This window comes from Ochotona princeps, chromosome 2 (genome assembly GCF_030435755.1).
Source record: "Ochotona princeps isolate mOchPri1 chromosome 2, mOchPri1.hap1, whole genome shotgun sequence".
NCBI lineage: Eukaryota > Metazoa > Chordata > Mammalia > Lagomorpha > Ochotonidae > Ochotona > Ochotona princeps.
Window position 1 is genome coordinate 97,377,512 of NC_080833.1, and position 21,682 is coordinate 97,399,193.

At 39.5% G+C, this 21,682-nt stretch overlaps 1 protein-coding gene across 2 annotated transcripts in view; it reads right to left on the reverse strand.

The window, feature by feature from the left end:
* The window catches only part of TRIM33 (tripartite motif containing 33), a 118,367-nt gene that overhangs the window by 57,648 nt on the left and 39,037 nt on the right, over nucleotides 1–21,682 (reverse strand). For both annotated transcript variants that reach the window (XM_004581898.4, XM_004581897.4), the window contains exons 2-4: nucleotides 7,673–7,791; nucleotides 7,128–7,272; nucleotides 6,362–6,494 (exon numbers count right to left, since the gene is read on the reverse strand). In XM_004581898.4, coding sequence (XP_004581955.1) covers nucleotides 6,362–6,494; nucleotides 7,128–7,272; nucleotides 7,673–7,791 — 397 coding nt within the window. The remainder of the gene's footprint in view (nucleotides 1–6,361; nucleotides 6,495–7,127; nucleotides 7,273–7,672; nucleotides 7,792–21,682) is intronic.

A 21,682-nucleotide genomic window follows, 5' to 3' on the forward strand; every position in this document is an offset into this window, starting at 1 on the left:
GATGGCCCAAAGCCTTGGGACCCTTCACCCACGTGGGAGACCCAGAAGAAGCTTCTGGTTCCTGGCTTCAGATAGACTCAGTTCCAGCTGTTGCGGCCACTTGGGGAGTGAACCAGCGGATGGAAGATCTTCTTCTCTTTCCTCCTCTTTACATATCTTTCTAATAAAAAAGAAACTTTAAAATCTTAAAAAGACAGAAACCTGAAGTCTCCATCAACACTTACTAAGTCTCTATGCATCTACATTTTTTTTTTTTTTTGGTCTTAATTTCTTTCCTAAGAATCAAAAACAATTAGAGAGTGCATACTTCCTCCCATCTGCTAATTCACTCCTAGAATGTCCCTTATGGCCAGGGATGAAGTTGGGAGCCAGGAAAGCAACTGAGGTGTCTTGCATAAGCAGTAGGAACTCAACCATCTTTGAGACATCATTACTGCCTTTCCATGTCTGAATTATTAAGTGGCAACCTGTAGACCTGGTTAATTAAATTCAGGTTGTCTAATACGGGATTGCCAGTATCCTGACCACCAGAATCAATGCTCAGATACTAACTGGTACCTTTTTTATTCACTTAAATGAAAACAGTTTGAGAGGAAAAAAGGAATAACCTCATAGTTTACTTGTAAATCATGTGATACATCAAAGTACAATTTTTTATATAATTCTTGAGCTGCTTTCCTTTTCATGAACAGCTTCCAAGGTCATAAAGTAAACCAAAGTCCTAAATAAAGTGTGATGAAAGAGAGAAAAGAAAATGCATAAGTTATAATGCTACTAATAGCTAAACTGTTAAGTAACCATAGCGCTAAGCACTTAGAAAGTACAATTCTTGGTCAATCCTTACAACCTTGTAAAGTAGGTAGTACATTTTCGCCATTTAAAACTATACAAAGGAGCAGGTGCTTGACACAGTTAAGACATTACACAAATACTTGCATCCTATCTAAGAGTGCTTAGGTAAAAGTCCCAGCTCCACTTTTCATCCTAGCCAAGGGCTAGGATTTTCTTCCTGGTCTTTCATGTGGGTGCAGAGGCCCAAACCCTTAAGCTCTCTGCTGTGTAAGCAGGCACATTAGCAAAGAGCTGAATCATAAGTAGAACAGCTGAAACTCGAGCAAGTGCACATGTGGGATGCCACTGCTGCAGACACTGGCTTTCCTCACTTGCCACAGCACTAGCACCCAAAGCAAATGTTTTTAAATTTCTACTAATTGTTTATGTAAGACTGGAAATACAAATTTCTCATGATTGTATAACTGACTGAAGAAGAAATAAGAAACAGGACTTAGTCAACAGCATGGAAGGAATGGGAGACTCTTGAAGACTAGCTGTGAAAGGCTTTACATCCAGACATGGAAAATAGGGGAAATGGGGGAAATGACGGAGCAGATTAACAGAAAAGTAAACCAGATTTTTAAGACTGAATATCTCTTAAGAGATAAGGACAATGTTCTAAAGTTTAAAAAATTCCAGGTGTAAAGACAGAAAACTTTGAAACTGAAGAGCTCCTGCTGCCAGAGTGCAAATGGGAGACAACAGACTAAACAGTAAAGATTTTAACCTGGCTCAAGCAGAAGTCTAGACTTTGCCTTCAGTTTCCGGTAGGTGACCTGTAAACTTCTAAAATATCCTACCTAACAAAAGTATGTTTGTTGGGGCTAGCATTGTAGCATAATAGGCTAGACTGCTACCTGCAATGCTGACATCCCATATGGGTGCCATTTCAAGTCCCAGTTGTTCCATTTCCAATCCATTTTCCTGCTAATGTGCCTGTGAAAGAAGATGGTCCAAATCCTCAGGCCTGTGCATCCACACGGGAGATCCCAATGAATCTCCTAGCTTCAGCCTGACCCATCCCTGTCCATTGTAGCTATTTGCAGAGTCAATCAGCAGATTAACGATCCTTCCCTCCCTCTCTAACTCTGCCTTTTGGTTACTTGTGTCCCTTGAGTCAAAACAGACATTCTGTGCTAATAACATAATTTACATTGGAATCTTGGTTATATACTTTCAGACTGACTCCAAGAGGGGTTATTCTAGAGACTAAGTAGTCAACCACATGAGCAGTAAATAAAAGTCTCAATATTACAGCTTGGATGAGCTTCCCTGGTCAGCAATATTTATTGAAAATTATCATACTTCACTGCCACAAGGAATCAACATTGTTCATAATTCCACTGTGAAAAACTGGAGATTCCACACTTAAAGTGTTCCTGGACTCTTCAGCCTTTCCTTTGAATGACTCTGCTCTTTAATGAGTAAAACCATTTTTAGTGAGTTCTAGAAGATTATCAAACGTAAGTATTGACTCAAAGAATTTTAATTTTACAATGGTTAGCAGCAATGAAGCGGATTTTGAGGCCCGTTCCCTAATTTTATGAGTGACATCAGACATGTGATTAAGGTTAACCCTCACTCAGAGAAACAAACATTTGGGAAAAGGGGTGAGTACTGGTGAACCTCAGTTCCTGCAAGACTATCTAGTCACTTACAGTATGGAGCTGCAGCTACAGTTACTAGAGGTAAAAGTTAGCAATGAAATTTAGGAATGATGAGTCAATTCCTGCAGGGTTGACTCACTAGATAAGCAAGAAAATACAAACTAATATTTTTTGTTACCTGTGATAGTTAAAATGCAAATAAGACACTGTTGAGATGGATCCCAATATTGGGCCAAGTTCATAAAGCTCATAACTGGTCTGAGTCATTGTCACTATTCTCAAGGTAACTGCAAAACTTAAAATTACACTGGGACATTAAGACAGTATCTCTGGAACAGGAAGGTAGCCTACGGGTGGTTGTTGTGATGCAGTGTACTAAGCTGACACCGGAGACACCCAAAGCCCATATACAATGTGTTGGAGTCCCAGTATCTCTGTTTCTGATCCAGTTCTACTAATACATCCCCGCAAGGTATCAAACAATGGCTCTAGTATGTGGATCCCTACCACCCATGTGCTAGACATGGATGGAGGCCTGGCCTCTTGGTTTTAATCTAATGCAGTTCAGGCTGTTGCAGGCATTTAGAGAGTGTGCCATGGGAAGGAAATATGCATGCACTTTGCCTTACTCTCTCTCTTTTTCCCAGCTGTTCCATTTCTGATGCAGCTCCCTGCTTATGGCATGGGAAAACAGAAGAGGATGACCCAATGTGTTGGGCCCCTGCATTCACATGAGAGACCTAGAAGAAACAACTGATGTTGGATCAGCTCAGCTCCAGCCATTGAGGCAATTTGGGGAATGAACCAGTAGAAGGAAGATCTCTGTCTCTCCTTTTTTCCCTGTAGCACTGTCTTTCCTAGAAAAATAAATCTCAAAAAAAAAAAAAAATGGTAAGAGGGAAAAACTCATCCTTGAGAAAAACATGAAACCAAGAAAGCTATTGAAATCAGGACAAATACTTTAAAAAACTATCTCAATTTACGCATCAACACTGTCAGCTTTCTGAAGAAAAATCTTATAATGAATTATACTGTGGACATGATTAACTTAGAGGAGGGATTCTTGCTTCTGAATGTGCAGAATGAAAGAGCACATTTGGATTGTTGCAGGACCCAGATGTCACAACTGAACAACCAGATGGCTATACATGATCCAGAAATACATCAAGTTATTTCTTAGGAAACAACTAGCCTGGTGGACTGTATCAAAGCCACTGTAAAGATTATTCTGAAGAGGGCAACTGCACTGTGAATGCCTAATGGAACGTCCCAGAATAAAAAACTAATATGCTTCTTAATGCAAGTCATGCTAAATGAGTACTATGGTAACTTGAGTATCACCTACTGTGTATATCTCATGCCAAGAGGCAAATACTGTGATTAAGAGGCCCCTTTTCAAGGATATACCATGTAACCCCACAAAGATAGTAGCAGCCTTATTTAATTTACTGCCTCAGCTTCTCTTGATAGTTCTTACAGATATTAATATAAAACCGATTCTGGGGGCTGGTACTGTAGTGTAGCAGGTAGAGTTGCCCCTTGCAATGCAAGCAATACAAGCATCTCATATGGATGCTGGTTTAAGTCTCAGCTGCTCCATTTCCAATCCAACTACCCACCAAAGTGCCTGGGAAAGCAGCACAGTAAGGAAAAGTGTTTGAACCCCTACAGCCATGTGGGAGACTGGAAAGAAGTTCCTGGTTCCTGGCTTCTGACCAGCTCAGCTCTATTGCAGAGCACCAACTGGAGAGTGTATCAGTGATAAAAGATCTCTCTCTACCTGCCCCTGCACTCGCAGCCTCGTAACTCTTTTCAAATAAATTACTTATTCTTTAAAAAAGAAAATTAAACCAATTAATAGGAACAGGAAAAACAATAAACAGGATGGATATTTGGCCCAATAGTTTTGGTGTCCACATCCCATAGCAGCCCCCATGTTCCAGCACTGGCTCTGATTCTGATTTCAGCTTCATGCTAATGTGCTCCACTGGACCATGGAAGAACACAATTGCTTCCAGCTTCTACTTCAGCAAGGTCTAATTCCAGCTGCCATAGGCCTTTAGAGAGATTAAACCAACAGATGGGAACACTCTTTCTGACTCTCAAGTAACTTAACTCAAACATGGAGAAACAAGGTGTGATGTTGCAGAGGGCACAGAAGAGAATGAGAAACCTAACCTCAAATTTCTTGGAAGAGGCAGGATTTCTAACTCAACCCACCAGTTTGGGAACAAAGGCAGTATGCCCATGTAAGTAAAAAGGTGAGGGATTAGAGAAGAAATATTTCTGAAACTTTTGACAGGGCAGCACGATAATGCCAAAACCTGCTGAAGGCTAACCTGGGAGAAAAGAGTCACTGATGAAGCTAAATGTGAGCATTTATGCTGACTTCTAAATGCCTTAACAGACTTCATGGGAAGTGATTTGTAGGAGTACATTGTGACCATAGGTCAGCGACCTAGTCAGCGAGCACAGGATTACAGTTGATGGGACAATATTTGTATGATAAACAACTGAATGGATGTCTTGTGTGTGACTGATTGGATATCCTTTGCATGAGAACAACTGTATGGCTACCTTTTGTATACCTGATGAGATATCATTTGTATAAGAACAGTTGAGTGGGAAGTAATATACAAGGCAAAAGGACTTCCAAACTAAGGCATAGAAACAGTTGATGGTTCTGTTGATGAACTAAGTATCTCTACCCTAATCCTGTATGATCCTCAGCTTATAAAGTCTGTTGCCTCTAATAAATTTTGGCTATTGATCATCAGTAGGTAGTCCAAGCGTGTTATTATCGGCTCCGTGCACCAAGTTCATCGCTGCAGGACAGCGACAGTGATTATATCTCCATTACCTGAATATGCTACTAGGATGGATATTGTATCTAAATGGTCAACATTTCATTTGCTTAGTATTATAAAATAGAAAGCATGGAAGTCTACTTTAAGGCCAGTCTTGATTGGACATGCTAAATGGGAACTACCAGAATCACAAGCCCAAAGAGGTTGTTATTTGAGATAGTCCAATACTAGCACTTAAATCTTACAGGTAATTGGTATGCATGAAATAAACACTCACATTAAGAAAAGTGTCAGTCAAAAGCAAAGATGAAACAACTGCTAAAACTTAGGATTAACATACTTCCTCTTTAAGAAAATTCCACTGAAATCCAACGATTCTAATGAATTATAGACTTTAACACAGTTAAGAAGCACATTTAGGTGTAGCTAACCTAACTATGTCTACCCTTTATTGGCAATATATTCACGAAACTTATTTTCATTCAATCACTAAAACACTTCAGAAAATTCTGGATTACAGAGTCTAAATTATCTTTAAACTTGTAATAAATATAAGCCATGGAAACAGGAAATTCAGCGAAGAATTTGTCATACACCTAAGCAGAAGTTTCACTACAGCTCCAAAACAGTTCAGATCAAACAGCCTTTCAATAAATGAACATTATTGAATATGGGAAAGACGAAGTTAAAATACAAAGTTAAATGTTAATAAGTATGTTTACTTATTTATAAATTTCTAGTGTTTCTGCAAATGCTACATCCAACATTAAATTGGTATGTTTGTGCATTGATGCAAATATAGTTATCAGTTAGCCATTTCATAGGAATGCGTATTTTCAGATGATAGCCTATAACTCAAATACTATATTACAAAAGGAAAAAGTGTATTTGAGCCACCGGAACAAAACACAAAGTAAAAATCCAATTCCATTCTTACAAATCCAAACCCACATGATGACATATTTTAACAAATACTATACACAGATGATTAGATGTGAATGTGGAAGTCATTAAATATTGTTTCAAGACAAAATCATGGAATCAATATTTGCTTTAAGCATAACTTTACAAGTATCTTAAAATTTTGTTAATAAATAGTGATGACTTCGGTACCTATGTTCTTTGTGTTCCAATAGCTGACAGTCTCTACATGTCAATCTGTCACATGTTTCACAGAAAAGTTTTAACTGCTCTTGTTTGTGTACAGGGCAGAAAACAGGGCGCTGACCAGATGTTCCAACAGATTCTGTAGCAAAACAAAACAAAGATTGTTTTTTCAACTAAACATAAAATTTGTGTGTATTCTTCTCAATCCTTAGTAATGCTGCTTTCAAAGCTTATATGAGCTAAGTAGGAAATGTTATAGATGAAGGTTGATGACAATCCTGAAAACTGCAAACTGCATCTTCAGGGCCCAGTGTGGTAGCCTACTGGCTATATCCTTACCTTGCACACAGCAGGATCCCATACGGGCTCCGGATTGTATCCCAGCTGCTCCATTTCCCACTAAGGTCACTGCTTGTGGCCTAGGAAAGCTGTAAAGGACAGCCCAAAACCTCAGGACCCTGCACCCACACTGGAGACCCAGAGGAGGCTCCTGACTCCTGGCTTCAGGTTGGTTCAACTCTGGCTACTGCGGCCAGTTGAGGAGTGTCAAAGCAGCCTGGTCACAACTGCCTTCCGTGGAGGAACAGACGCAGTCTCTAGATCAGCACATGGAATCCGGCAAAAACTGTACAAAATGCTACTATTACGCCACTCCCTGAGGAACACAAGCCCTCTGACCCTAACTGTCTCTTTCTGTCTCTCCTTTTTTCTATAAATCTAACTTTCCAATAAAAATAAATAAATCTTAAAAAAAAAAAAACCTGTGTCTTACCTGAGACATCTTCTTTCTTCCTGATCAAGTGATCTTTAGTGAACTTTACTCTTTGATGCGCTTCAATACAAGTCTTACAGAGCCACTCTCCACATTCTACACAAAAGCCAACAGCACTTGCATTGTCTTCACAACTAGTACATACCTAAACACACAAAATGGTACTGAAATTTACAAACAGTGGTACACAAAATAAAGGTACAAACATACAAACTTGCTCTTAAATATACTGGCCAATTTTCTGTACACACAATAACACTGTGTTATCCATTTATCTTCAACAAAATTATTTTCCTTTAAAATTAAACACTCAGGTAGGTCCAAATCTATGGCTCAGAACCCAAAATCTGGGCAAGATGTTTTCCCTTTCTGTGGTAACATTTTTCTCATTTAACCAAGCTCAAGGGTATAAAACAACTTATCCTTTAAATTGAAAACATAACTATAGCAAAACTACTCTAAATCATCTGACTATGCAAATATGTTTTTCACTAACTACATTTTAATATCAAGACAGGAAACTAAAGAAAAATTAAAAAGCATACCTGTTCTGACTTCTCATCAGAACTGCTAGGAGCTTCAGATGTGTCTTTCACAAAGTAATTATCCACAAGGTCTATCTGTCTGCATTCTTGGCGGCATACTGGGCACCGTATCACACCAACTACAAAAAAAAAAAAAAATATTTAAAAAATACCCTTCAGGAAAAACTAAGAAAACTATGCACAATCTTCATATGAAACTATTATCACAGACAAGACTGAAGAGCATCAAGACATGAAAAGAATAACCCTTTAACACATTTTGGTTAATTGGTAGCATGTTTCAAAACAGAAAACAAAAGGAATATTCCCCACCAAGTGATTATTGTAATACGTGGTTGGCTGAATAATGATCCTAGAAGAAATCCAGATCCAGGTCCTAACCTTTAGAACCCATGAATGTTACTTTACATGATAAAAGAGGCCTTTAATCAGGTGACATTCTAAGAGGGGCTTTGGGGTAGCAAGTCAAGTCACTGCCTGGAACACTGGCATCACATATGGATGCTGGTTTCCTGTTTGGATGCTCCCCTGTTGATCCTAATCCATCTGGAAGACACAGCAGAAGTTGGTCCATGTGTTTGGGTCCCTGCTATCCAGGAAGGAGACCTACCTTAAGTTCCTGGCTCCTGGCTATTGTGGTCACTTGGGGAGTGAAAGAGAGGTTGAAAGAGGTTTTTGTCTCTCCTCTCTGCAACTCTTTCAAAAAAATAAATAAACAAACAAACAAATACATCTTTCAAATATTAAAAGGAAGGGAATCAGACTACAGTAGAACAGAAGTCAATCAACAATGGAAGCAGAGACTGAAGTGATATACTTTAAAGATAAAGCAAGGGGCCACAATCCAAGACGGGTAACCAATGCAAGGCCAGAAGAGAAAACAGATTCTCCCCCAGACATCAAACTGAACCAGTTCAGCAAAACTCAATTTAATACTTCTAGCCTCTAGAAAGATACCCAAGTCTTTGCTTGGTAATTTTGTTACAGTGAAAAGAGAAATCTGATACACAATCTATCATCTTATTAATTCTGATCTAATTTAGGATGTTTTAGTTTATACTGACGTAGAAAGAAAAGCATCTGTGCCTTTACCTACAAGTGTTCCAGCGTCTATCTGAAAACAAAGATTGTTGGAGCTGGCATTGTGGCACAGTAGATAAAGCTGCCGAGACAATGACATCCCATATGGGTGGTTATCTGGGTAATGAACCCAGCAGACGGAAGCTCTCTTTCTATCTTTACCTCTGTAACTCTTTCAGATAAACTACTGAGGCAACATATGGAAGCTAGGGGTGGGTAGCTGGCACAGCAGTTCAGATGCTGCATCCCTGCCAGACATGGTTTCAAACCACACCTCCACTCCTAATTCCAGCTTCCTACTAGTGGGTACCCTGGAAGGTAGCAATTGATAGCTCAAGTCCTTGGGTCCCCATCACCAACATGGGAGACCTGGCTTGGCTTTGCCCTTCCCCAGCTGCTGCAGGAATTGAGGGAGTGCACTAGCAGATGGACGACCCCTCTATCTCCATCTGGCCTTCAAATAGTAGAAAGCTGTGTATGTATGCATAAGTACATACATTAAAAAAACTTTCAAATAGAAGTTCAAGAACTTAAAAAATAGCAAAGTCCTCACAGAAATCTGCCTATTATGTGTCAGCCATAGAACTGAGAATATAACAAAAATGACACAAACTTTGTTTACATAAAAGGGCCCAGGCTAGCAGGTAAAGTTTGCACAGTTTATAAAATACAATAATACTGGGCATGGAGCGATGGCGTAGTGGTTAAGGTCCTCGCCTTGCACGCCCGGGATCCCATGTGGGCGCCAGTTCTAATCCCGGAAGCTCCACTTCCCATCCAGCTCCCTGCCTGTGGCCTGGGAAAGCAGTCGAGGACGGCCAAAAGCTTTGGGACCCTGCACCCACGTGGGAGACCTGGAAGAGGCTCCTGGCTTCAGTTTGGCTCAGCTCCAGGCATTGCGGCCGCTTGGGGAGTGAATCATTGGATGGAAGATCTTCCTCTCTGTCTCTCCTCTCTGTATATCCGCCTTTCCAATAAAAATAAATAAATCTTAAAAAAAAAATACAATAATACTATCATGGAAAGCATGATACAAAGATGGAGATATAAAGAGTCCCTAAGAGTTGTGTGGTACACAAACTGTAGAAGCATATAAAAGCATTCTGATGGAAAATGGAAACAAAACAAAAAAAAAAACAAATTCACAGAGCCAGGATCCAGGAGGTTCTCTCAGGTTTCCCATGTGACTACAGAGGCTCAAAGATCTGGTCCATTCTCCACTCCCAGGCACAGGCAGGGAGCTATGTCAGAAGTGGAATAGCCAGAACTTGAGCCAAATGGGATGCCAGCACCAAAGGCAGAAGCTTGACCCTCTACACAATGGAATCAGCTCCCTCTTTGTTGATTTTAATTTGCATTCCTTCACTGAAAAAATTTCAATCATAAATACAAGTTATTTTTGAGTTCTAGCAAATAATCATTCCAAACACTGAGCTTGGGCACTGCCACCTCAGGCCAAAAAAAAAACCCAAAACAACAAAAAAACAGCAAACAACACGCAAACTCAGAAATCAAAATGGAGGCTGCAAGACAGCAGATAGAGCTACACATACATATAATTAAATATTGAGCTAATGAAAACTTTCCAACAGCTAAATGAAGAAATACTTTTGTGGAAGGGAATAAAAGATGAAGATAGTTACATTCTTAGCAAGAAAGATTTTAAAACTACCAATTTCCCCATTTTATGGTATAAACAAATGACTCAAAACAGTTCTGTTCGTTTTTTTTTAATGTAACCAAGCTAAGATTCTTATAAATTCTCAGCTTAGCAGATGGACATCTGGTATACCAGAATACAAACTTATCTTTTCTCACTGTAAATCTCCATTAAGTTAAGAAATATCATTGTGATACTGTGGATTAAGCTGTCACTTATGATACTAACATCCCATTCATTCACAGGGCCCCAGTTCAAGTCCTAGCTACTCCACTTCTGATCCAGTCTCATGGGAAACAGTGGAAAGTACCTAGCACCCCTATGGAAGACCCATATGGGCTCCTGGCTCCTGGTTTTAGTCTAGCCTAGCAGTGCCTGTTGTGGCTATTAGGAGAGTAACCAGAGAACAAAGTCTCTCTCTCTCCTCCTCCCACTGACTTTCAAAGAAATTCTTGGGAAAAAAAAATAAAGAAAAAGTTGTTACATTTAAATATATATGGAACAAAGGTAAATAAAAACACACCTAAGTTTGGGACATATTTTAAAATATCAGACTATAATAGTTTGCTCTATAAACTTCAGTTTCATAAAATCATTTACACAAGTCTGACACTGGTCAATTTACATGTCCCCACAGTCGCAATATCCCTATTCCCATACCTCTCCTTTCCCTACCCTCCTCTATTGGGCTGCTGTTTGAAAAGTTTGTCATTCCCCAAATTTGTATTTTTATTACAAATCTAAAAGTCTAGGCCTGGCGCAATAGCCTTGCATGCACCGGAATTCCGTATGGATGCCGATTCATATCCCAGCTACTCCACTTCTCATCCAGCTCAATAATAGTTATGAGGAAGTGTTATTTGTGAAGAGGTAAATGTGAAAAAGAAGGGAAACACACCTGCCAGAAGGGATCCAGATAATGTGGTGTCTCTTGAAAAGAGAGAAGGCGAGACACTGTCCTATTTTCTTTTAATTGATTCATTTTTATTTGAAAGGCAGATTTACAGGGACAGACAGAGATCTTCTATCCGCTAGTTTACTCCCCAAACAGCTGCAATGACGGGAACAGAGCCAATCCAAAATCAGGAGCCAGGAGTGTCTTCTAGGTCTCCAAAGTGGGTACACAGACTCAAGGATGTAAGCCATTCCACACTGCTTTCCCAAGCCATAAACAAGGAGCTGGATTGGTAACGGAGCAGTTGGGACATAAATTGACACCCCCATGGCATGCTGGCACTGCAACTAAAAGATTAGCTCAATAAGCCATCACGCTAGAATCTTAGCCCCTTACTAAAGAATCTTATGCTGACAGTTGAGAATGAGTTATGCTGAGGATAAGAGCCAATAATGATGACATCACATCTCAATTAGCATTAAACAAAGGTTTCAAATCAGTAAGCACTTCTTAAGAATTCAGATGTGTTTGGGCCTGGCGTGGTAGCCTATAGCCAAAGTCCCTGCCTTGCATGCGCCAGGATCCTATGTGGGCGCCCAATCTAATGCCAGCAGCCCCGCTTCCCATCCAGCTCCCTGCTTGTGCCCTGGGAAAACAGTAGAGGATGGCCCAAAGCCTTGGGAACCTGCACCCACAAGGGAGACCCAGAAGCAGCTTCTGTCTCCTGGCTTTGGATCAGCGCAGCTCCGGCCATTGCAGCCACTTGGGGAATGAATCAGTGGATGGAAAATCTTCCTCTCTGTCTCTCCCCCTCTCTTTGTATGTCTAACTTTCCAATAAAAATAAATAAATCTTTTTTAAAAATTCCTACGTATTTGTTTGATTTAATCACGAATCAGGTCTGCGTTCACCTCAGATGAAGTTTATTTGGAAATCCCTCCAACTGAAATGCTGATCTCAGAACCCCAACCATGGAAAGACTATGTCAGCCAGTGGATTCTGAAGATATTACATCGTGCTTGGAATGGCGAGACTGGCAGCAATTGAGAACTGCTGAACTATTAAAACTGCTTGAGCAGGACCCTTGGAGCATGCCCCACATCGGGGACCTGGGATGGGTGGGAGGCTGGATGGGACTTCTCCCTTTGTTTCTCCCCTGACTCCAGATATAGGGGAAAAAACGTTGATATTAATGTGGAAACAATGGTCTTACCCACTTTCCTGTAGCCCTTGACCCTTTGTACCCTAATCAACTATTTAACAATATTTTTAAAAAGTTAAAAAATAAAATAAAAAAAAGAATTCATACGTATTTGATTTAATCTACATAAAATTCAACTACTATCCCCACTTATTTTTAATTCATTTTTATTTGGAAAATCAGATTTACAGAGAGAAGGAGAGATAGAAAGATCTTCCATCCACTGGTTCACTCCTCAAATGACTACAGTGGCTTGTTCTCCGCTGCTATCCAGGCCACAAGCAGGGAGCTACACAGGAAGTGGAGCAGCTGGAACATGATCCAGAGCCCATATAGGATGCCAGCACTTGCAGGTGGAGTTAAGCCATCACAATGGTCCCTCCCCTCCTGACTTTTAAGGTTAAAAAACTTGTGGTTCAGGGAAACCAAGAAATCTGAAAGTCATATATCTATATAAACAGGCAGGATAAGCTCTGAAACCAACATGTCTGATTTCACACTCCATGCTCTTAAAAAAATTGTGTGTGTGCATGTATGCATATGTAAAATGTATATGTACATATGTATGTATATATGAATGTGTGCTTCTATATGTACACACTATACACACACATGCACTAAAGTACCTGTTCTCTAACTGAAGGCCTAGCCTATTAGTAACAAAGACTAAACCAAGGCAGTCATAATATAGAAGATACATTTTAGGTGAGGCAGAATCAGGGCCAGTTCAAGTCCCAGCTGCTCCACTTCTCATTCAGTTCTCTGTTAATGTACCTGGGAAAGTAGCTAAAGATGGTCCAAATGATTGAGCCCCTATGCCAACATGGTTGACCCAGGTAACTCTAGGCTTTTGGTTCTGGCCTGGCACAGCCCTAATCATTATTATCATTTTGGGATGGACCTTTTCTCTCTCTCTCTTCTCTCTCTCTCTCTCTGATTTTTCAAATAAATCTTTTTTTCAAGGGGGGTGGTAGAGAGAGAGAGAAGACGAGGTAGAATCTACTGGACCTAATGAATGGCTGCTCAATAACAGAACAGTAAAGCAATGAAATTAGAAATTCTAGATGATTCTCAAGTTTCTGGCATGGACATTCACACAATTACTCAAAACGAGGGGAAAGTGTTTTAGCCAAAGTATAGTGAGTAAATTCTGCATAAATCTTCATCAACTAGAATCACTGTGGACCTGTAGGGTAAGGAGAGAACAACCAACATGTACATAATTTAAGTCTGGAACGCAGTTATGTTTGCTAAGGAAGACTTAAATACACCAACATTTACAAAAAGAAAGGACAAGCTTTCAGATTTAAGAGATGGTTTTAAGTATTTTCAACTAAAAATCACAATACATGTCACATCAAAAGCTAGAACAAAAATCTGAAACAAAACAGAAATCAGAGGTCAACCATTACTCCATTAAGCACTCATGATTACCTTGTGATCCCCGTATAAATTTACTTTTAGGATTACATGCTATGTTTAGATGTCAGTTGACTCTGAACAACCTCATAAACTTTTTATTCAGTTTTGAGTCTGTGATATCCTCAAGCAGTCATGCAATCCCTCCAATAAAAATCAACAACTCTTCCCTTTCCCCAAGACAATAATTAAACATGAAAAAGTACAGACATGCTTTCAGATGGACAGGAAGCCAAAGGGGTTTACATGCATGGCCTTGAACTGCATAAAGGAGAAGTCAGTTCAAGTGACAAAGTCCTGTGCAATCAGTGTTGAAATTCTTGCTGGGGAATGGCTTTGTAATATGGTGGGTCATGCTGTCACCTTATGATTCCAACATGCCCTGAGAGTGCCAGATTGAGTATCAGATGCTCCACTTATAATCCAGGTCTCTGATAATGCACTTGGGAAGGCAGTGGACAATGGCACCAGAGCGTGGGCCCCTACCACTCACGTAGGAGATACAGATGGAATTATAGGCACCTGGACCAGTCACAGCAGTTGCAGCCAGTTGGGGAGTGAATTAGCAGATGAAATCTCTCTCCCCCTTTCATTCTGTAACTCTGCCTTTCAAATAAATTTTAAGAAAGAAAAACTGGCTGGATTAATCTAAGGAACTGAGGTTTAAAAAAAAAAAAAAACACTGTCAGAAAATTTTACCCAACCAAACTAAAAAACTGTCATCATTTCTAACTCCAATTCGTCTCTATACCATGTATCTCTACACCACACAGCTCCATTCCCAGCTTAGGTGCACAGCACAAAAAACATGTAGGAAACAGAGCCCAGCACGGTAGCCTAGTGATCAAAATCTTCGCCTTGCAGGCCTGGGATCCCATATAAGCACCAGTTGGTGTTCAGTGGCCCCCTTTCCCATCCAGCTCCCTGCTTGTGGCCTGGGAAGGCACAGAGGGATGGCCCAAAGCCTTGGGAGCCTGCACCCACGCGGGATACCTAGAAGAGGCTCCAGGCTCCTGGCTTCACATTGGCTTAGCTCCAGCCATTGTGGCCACTTGGGGAGTGAATCATCAGACCGAGGATCTCCCTTTCTCTCTCCTCCTCTCTGTATATCTGGCTTTCCAATAAAAATAAATAAATATTTTTTTAAAGAAAACACATAGGAAACAAACTAAAAGCAAAAATATTAACTAGAGTCAGACATCTGGCATGTAGTTAAGACATCAATATCCCATAACAGAATTCTTGAGATCTAATCCCAGTTTATCCTTCAATTCCACCTTTTTGCTAATGGTCCAAATTCTCAGGTTCCTGTTACCAGATGGAAGACTTGGATCAAGTTCCTAGCTCCTGATTTCAGCCTGGCCCAGTGCCAGCTGCTGCCAACATGTGGGAATGAACCAGCAGATGGAATATCTCATTGTATTTCAAAAAAAAAGAAATTAATTACATTTTTAAAAATAGCAATTTGGCTCTGATGCAACAGAATACTAATCTTATCACAAAAAATTTAAAGCAATCAGAATAGCAGCAGACAGGAGTATGGTTGGCTAAGGATGTGCAAATACTGAATGTGCTGCCAACCTACAAGAGTTGGGAATGTTAAGAGATAGAATGTGGCCTGGCGTGGTGGCCTAGCGGCTAAAGTCCTTGCCTTGAATGTGCCAGGATCCCATATGGGAGCTGGTTCTAATCCCGGAAGCCCCGCTTCCCATCCAGCTCCCTGCTTGTGGCCTGGGAAAGCAGTTGAGGATGGCCCAAGCCTTGGGACCCTGTACCCACATGGGAGACCTGGAATAGCTCCTGGCTGCTGGCTTCGGTTTGATGCAGCACTGGCTGTTGCAGTCACTTGGGGAGTGAATCATCAGACGGAAGATATTTCTCTTTGTCTCTCCTCCTCTCTCTAAGAGAAAATAATTTATACACACAGACTGGTTTCATTGCTATAAAATAATACCATGGAGTAACCTGTAAGAGACTTTGCTGGCAACTTCAGCAAATTTCTTCTAATTTCATAAGTACCAAATGAGTTAAGGTGAAGTCACAGTTGCATATAGTTAAACATGTGCACAAATATGACACTGATATCAAAAGATAAACAAAAATTCAGAAACACATTCAGCATGATATTACAATAAAGTTTCTTAGCATTCTTAAAGTTTCTTATATTCTGAAATATATATCAGTCTTTAAATAAAAACTGAAAAAATTCTATCAGGAAATTGTAAGTTCACTGTCAAATATAGCAATATTTTTCACCTAAAATAAAGTTTTGTGAATTCATAGAAACCTGTGGTCAAGTAACATTTTAAAATAGCTATATGAGTAAGTAATTGTCTACTAGCTATTTTATTTTATTTTATTTTTAAGATTCATTTAACTGTTACCAAGAGGGAGAGATAGACAGAGGTGTTCCATCCACTGGGGTTCAGCCTCCAGATAACTGCAATCACCAGTGCTGGGTCAGAACAGACCCAAGATCCAGAAAGTTTCATCTGGGTCTTCCGCGTGGTAGCAGGGGCCCATCAGCAGGAAACTGGACAGGAAATGGAGCAAGTACAATACAATCTGAAGCCCAAAACGAATGTCAGCATTGCAGACAGAAGCTACCCACTATGCCACAATGCCAATCAACCTAACAATTACTTTGAAAACGTAATTTCAGGGGCAGTGATTTGGTACAGCAGTTAGTCATCTGACGATCGTATCAGATATCGGAATGCTTGGGCTGAAGCCACAGCTCCACTTTTTCAATTATTATTTTAAAAGATTTATTTTTTTTTTAAATTGGAAGGCAGTTTTAAAGAGAGAAGGAGATACAGAAATAAAAAACCTTCCATCTGCTGTTTCACTCCCCAAGTGGCCACAATGGCTGGAGTTGAACCAATCTGAAGTCAGGAGTCAGGAGCTTCTTCCGGGTTTCCCACATGGGTGCAAGGTGCCAAGGCTTCAGGTCATTCTCTGCTGTTTTCCCCGCCACAAGCAAGGACCAGCTTCACTTGTAATTCCAGCTTCCTGTTGATGTGCACCCTAAGAGGCAATGGTGATGGCCCAAGTACTTGGGTCCCTGCCTCCCTTTCAGAAGATCTAAATGGAGTTCCTGGCTTCAGCCTGACAAACTCCTGATTGTTCCTGGCAATTTGGAGCACACACCAGTGAATGGAAAATCTTTGTGTACAGCTGTCTTTCAAATAAAATGAACGCTAATAAAAATACGGTTTTAAACATTAAAATAGTATAGTCAACAATTTAGTAAGATTGGCTTTTATATTTTTTATGTTTAAGAAACCAGTTATACAAATTGTATGTGATCCAGAATGCCTAGAATAATTATCCTACAAAGTTTTACAGCAAATTTCCTTACATTTTAGTACATATGAAAGATTTTTCACAAAACCAGATGAAAGCTATCGGATACAATCAGAAATTTTGAGTTTTTTAATTAAAGTACTTTCAAATCCAAGCAGTGGCTGAGTTTTCTTAGTGGATACAGTTCACAGGACACTGGGTTTCTGTCTGTATGTGTATGTGTGTGCTGTGTGTACAAACTTCAAGTAGGTGGTGTTCGTTCTCTTTCTTTTTATAGGGAAAGGAGGTATGAATCATTTGAATTCTATAGAACCTGGGACTGAGACTGGGAAAACCCACATTGCCCAAGTCCAGTGCATCTTCCTATTCACTGCCTCTTTTAAGAGAGCATCTGAATGTCACACAGACAGGCTCACTCAATTAGTCACAAAGAGATCATGAGATATGCCTGGCTACCTGAACAAAACAAAAGTGAGGTTCTGTTACTCTTGGAATAAGGCATTTAACTAGAAAACGCATTCAGTATACAGCAGCTGAAACAAAGTCGACCATGTCTTTTATGATCTGCTGGTTCATCACTAATAATCATACCACCACACTCAAACTCCACACCGAAATACTGCAAAGAAGCCATACTTGTAATGTAAGAAGAAAGGAAACACAATCCATGAGGAGCGTCACTAGCTTTAACCAATCTGAACAACAAACAAGTTGGCTGACTCCTACTGAGAAAGAATTAATGGAACATGCAAGAGAAATTGAGTTTCTAGGAAAAAAAACAGACAAAAAGCAGCAATGAAGAATCTGCAGGGGATGGAAAAGCAATTAGAGTAACTACTACAAATACAAAGAAACAAACCCTACTAGAATAAAAACATGATATCCACATTTGAAAACTTAACAGACTAGACTATATGAGCTACACAGAAAACAAATCAAAAACCAACATAAATTTCACATTAATAATAATAGTAAGTGGGACTGTCAATGAAAAGGGAGATAGATCAACTATGCACTGTGTACAAGACACACTTTAGATCAAAGACTGGCAGGGTAAAAGAAAAACAATAAAAACACATCACAGAATACTAATCATAAAGAGCTCAAGTAGCTATACTACTACCAGGTAAAACAGATTTTTATACACAAATAATTACTAAAATAAAAACAACACAAGTATGTAACAGAAGTGCTTCAAAATTCAGAAAAACCTGACACACCTGGAGTCAGAGAAAAACAACACAAACAACAAAACTAACCCCCCCTCCAAAAAAAGCTACCTTGCCCTCAAAAGTAACTAATGCTCACAAACTATAGGACAATTATTAAGTGGTCTGATAAACAGGTAACCACAGCCCTAAATGATGGTAAACTTAAATAAAATCTGAGAATAAATGAAAAATTTTCAAATCTAATCTTCCAATAGAATACCATATTCAAGTCAAGCACATGGCACAACGCATCCATATCAAGGTGTCTAACTCAAGTTCAGGATTATTTGTTCCCAATCCAGTTTCCTGCCAATGTATACCCTGGAAGGAAACAGATGATGGCTTGAATATCTGTTTCCCTGTCACCCACCACAGGAGACCAGATAGAGACCACTTAAAGCTAACACAGGTGTTTAAAGAGTGAACCAACAGATGAAACATCTCTATATCTCTTTGCCTTTTAAATATAAGGAAAAAGGGCCTACCGGCTAAAGTCCTCACCTTGAACGCCCCAGGATCCCATATGGGCGCCGGTTCTAATCCCCGCAGCTCCACTTCCCATTCACCTCCCTGCTTGTGGCCTGGGAAAGCAGTTGAGGATTGCCCAAAGCCTTGGGACCCTGCGCCCGTGTGGGAGACCTGGAAGAGGTTCCAGGTTCCCAGCTTCGGATAGGTACAGCACTGGCCGTTGCAGTCACGTGGGGAATGAATCATCGGACAGAAGATCTTCCTCTCTGTCTCTCCTCTCTGTATATCTGACTTTGTAATAAAAATAAATAAATCTTTAAAAATAAATAAATAAATAAAAGGAATACAATTAAATAAACTGTTACAGATTGGTGAAAACTAATAATAGTTTTAAAAGCAGAGGACAAGAAATTAAACATTTTATACGCTTGAAAACAAAGACAACAATGGCAGATCTCTCATTTGAAACTGCAAGCCTTAGGTTATTACCGTGACACTGTCAAGGTATTCAAAGTAAGGAACACAGAAATAAATTAACCAGCTAAAGCTCAACAGGCTGTGGTCAGGGGGCTGGGGTGAGGGTAGCATTACTGCACACTGGGTTCCAACCAACACAACATGGGAAACTGTATTTCAGTTCTAGCTACAATAGCACCCTCATCCCCACCCATTTAGGTTAACTGCAGTCAACCATAGCCTGGAAATATTAAAAATTCCAGAAATAATCAAAGGTCTTATTTTAATCTTTATTTCAAATGACAGAGAGCGAGCCAAAAAGATCTTCTATGTGCTATGCCACTCCCCAAATGCCAAGGCTGGGTCAGACCAAAGCCAGGGGCGCAGAACCTAATCCCAGCTTATCATGAGGAAGGCATGGATCCCAGTACTGTGAGCCATCATCTGCTACCATCCAGGGTGTGTACTAGCACCAACTGGAATTAGAAGCAGAACCGGGACTCAACCCAGGCACTGCAGTACGGGATGTGGGTGTCTCAAGTGACATTTTAACCACTGTGCCAAATGCCCACACCTATTAATAAGGCCTAAACTGCACACTATTCTGAGTTCAACATTCATCTCACTTTCTCTCATCACACAGGCACTGTATTACTTCCTATCAGAATCAGAAGGGTGCATACAACACAGTAAGATATTTTGGCAGAGAGCATATTCAGGTAACATTTACTACACTATAGTCACCCTATCATCCTTGTGGGTGCCACGTCCAAAAATTCAACCAACCTTAGACAGGAAATATTCAAAGAAACCAAATACATCCATACACAGATTTTTTCCCTTGTTAATATTCTCTAAACAATATACTGTAACAACCACTAACATAGAATTCACATTGTGTTAGACATTACACATAAGGTAGAGATGGTTTAAATTATACAGAAAGATGCAGGAAGGTTACATGCAAAACATCACACTGTTTCATACAAGGGAGGAGTATTAAAGACTGCAAGATCTGAAAGAGTCCTGGAACCCCTCCTTCACAAACAACAAAGAATTGTATATTGTTATATTTGTTTTATTTTTATTATTAGCTATGCTTAATCTTAGTTTGCCTTCTTCATAAGTTAAATGTGAGCACAGATGTGCATAGGAAAAAGATCATAGTACAAACAGGTATTACACATGGTTTGAGGAAGTTCTCTGGGATTTCATAATCACTTCAGTTTGTTAAGTGGGAATTTGGTTTTTTTTTTAAGATTGCAAATAAAGTAAATGTACAGAAATAAAAATGACAAGCTTCCAACAAGGACACAATAAAAAGCAAATCTCCTCCTCAAAGTCACAAGATAAAACCATACAGAAACTGTCAAGGGAAATAAAGACTAATTCAAGCCAGTAAGCACAAGACATTATAAGACAAAATGAGAAGCAGTTGTTTTACAAGGCCTACTAAAGTGTCAGGTTTAAACAGTGGACTACCATCCGACAGGTGAATAATATCAATAGTGTTACTAGAGAGGGGCTGATGACCAAAACAGCAGCTTAGCTGCCAGAAGTGGCAGAACCAATGCACAAAGGCAATAAATGCAAAAACACAAGTATAGCCAGCTCAACATTTGGAAAGAACAAGCGTTCTTATACACAGGTTTGATCATACTTAAATAAAATAGTCCAATCATAAGATTAACATAAGGAACCGTAACATAAGAGAATTTCCACATATATCTGACTCATCAAGAAATAGCAAACAAAAAATAGCTAAGAAATTCCTACAAAAATGGAAACAGAAATTTCAAAGTAGGTATCATATTTTTCAAAGAATGAAAGGAATCTATGTTCACATAATAAATCACAATGTAGTGCCTCAAAAAATAACTTTCAAAAAAGGAATGATAAACTACAAAAAGAATCCATGCAGATAAAAACTACAGTATCCAAAACAAAAATTTTTACCACATATCTGGATTCAGTCAACAGCCTTGAGTGAACTTGTAAATACATAAATTAAAAGGATACAATCTAAAAGCTAAGAGTTTAAGTCTCAAAATAAATAGGTTTTCCTCAGAAACTGGCAAACAGTGTCACTCATGTAAAAACAATAAAACAAGAAATAAGAGGAAAGGCATCTAGGAAATGTTTAGGAAATAACAGCAGAAAACAAACAAAAAAATGGACTGAAATCCATTAACTTACAGGTTAAAAATATTTTTAAAAATCCCAAACAGGATAGCACAAAGTGAAACGAACCTCAATACATCACAAATCGATGAAAGCCAAGAGAAAAACAATTCATCAGGGAAACATCACTGGA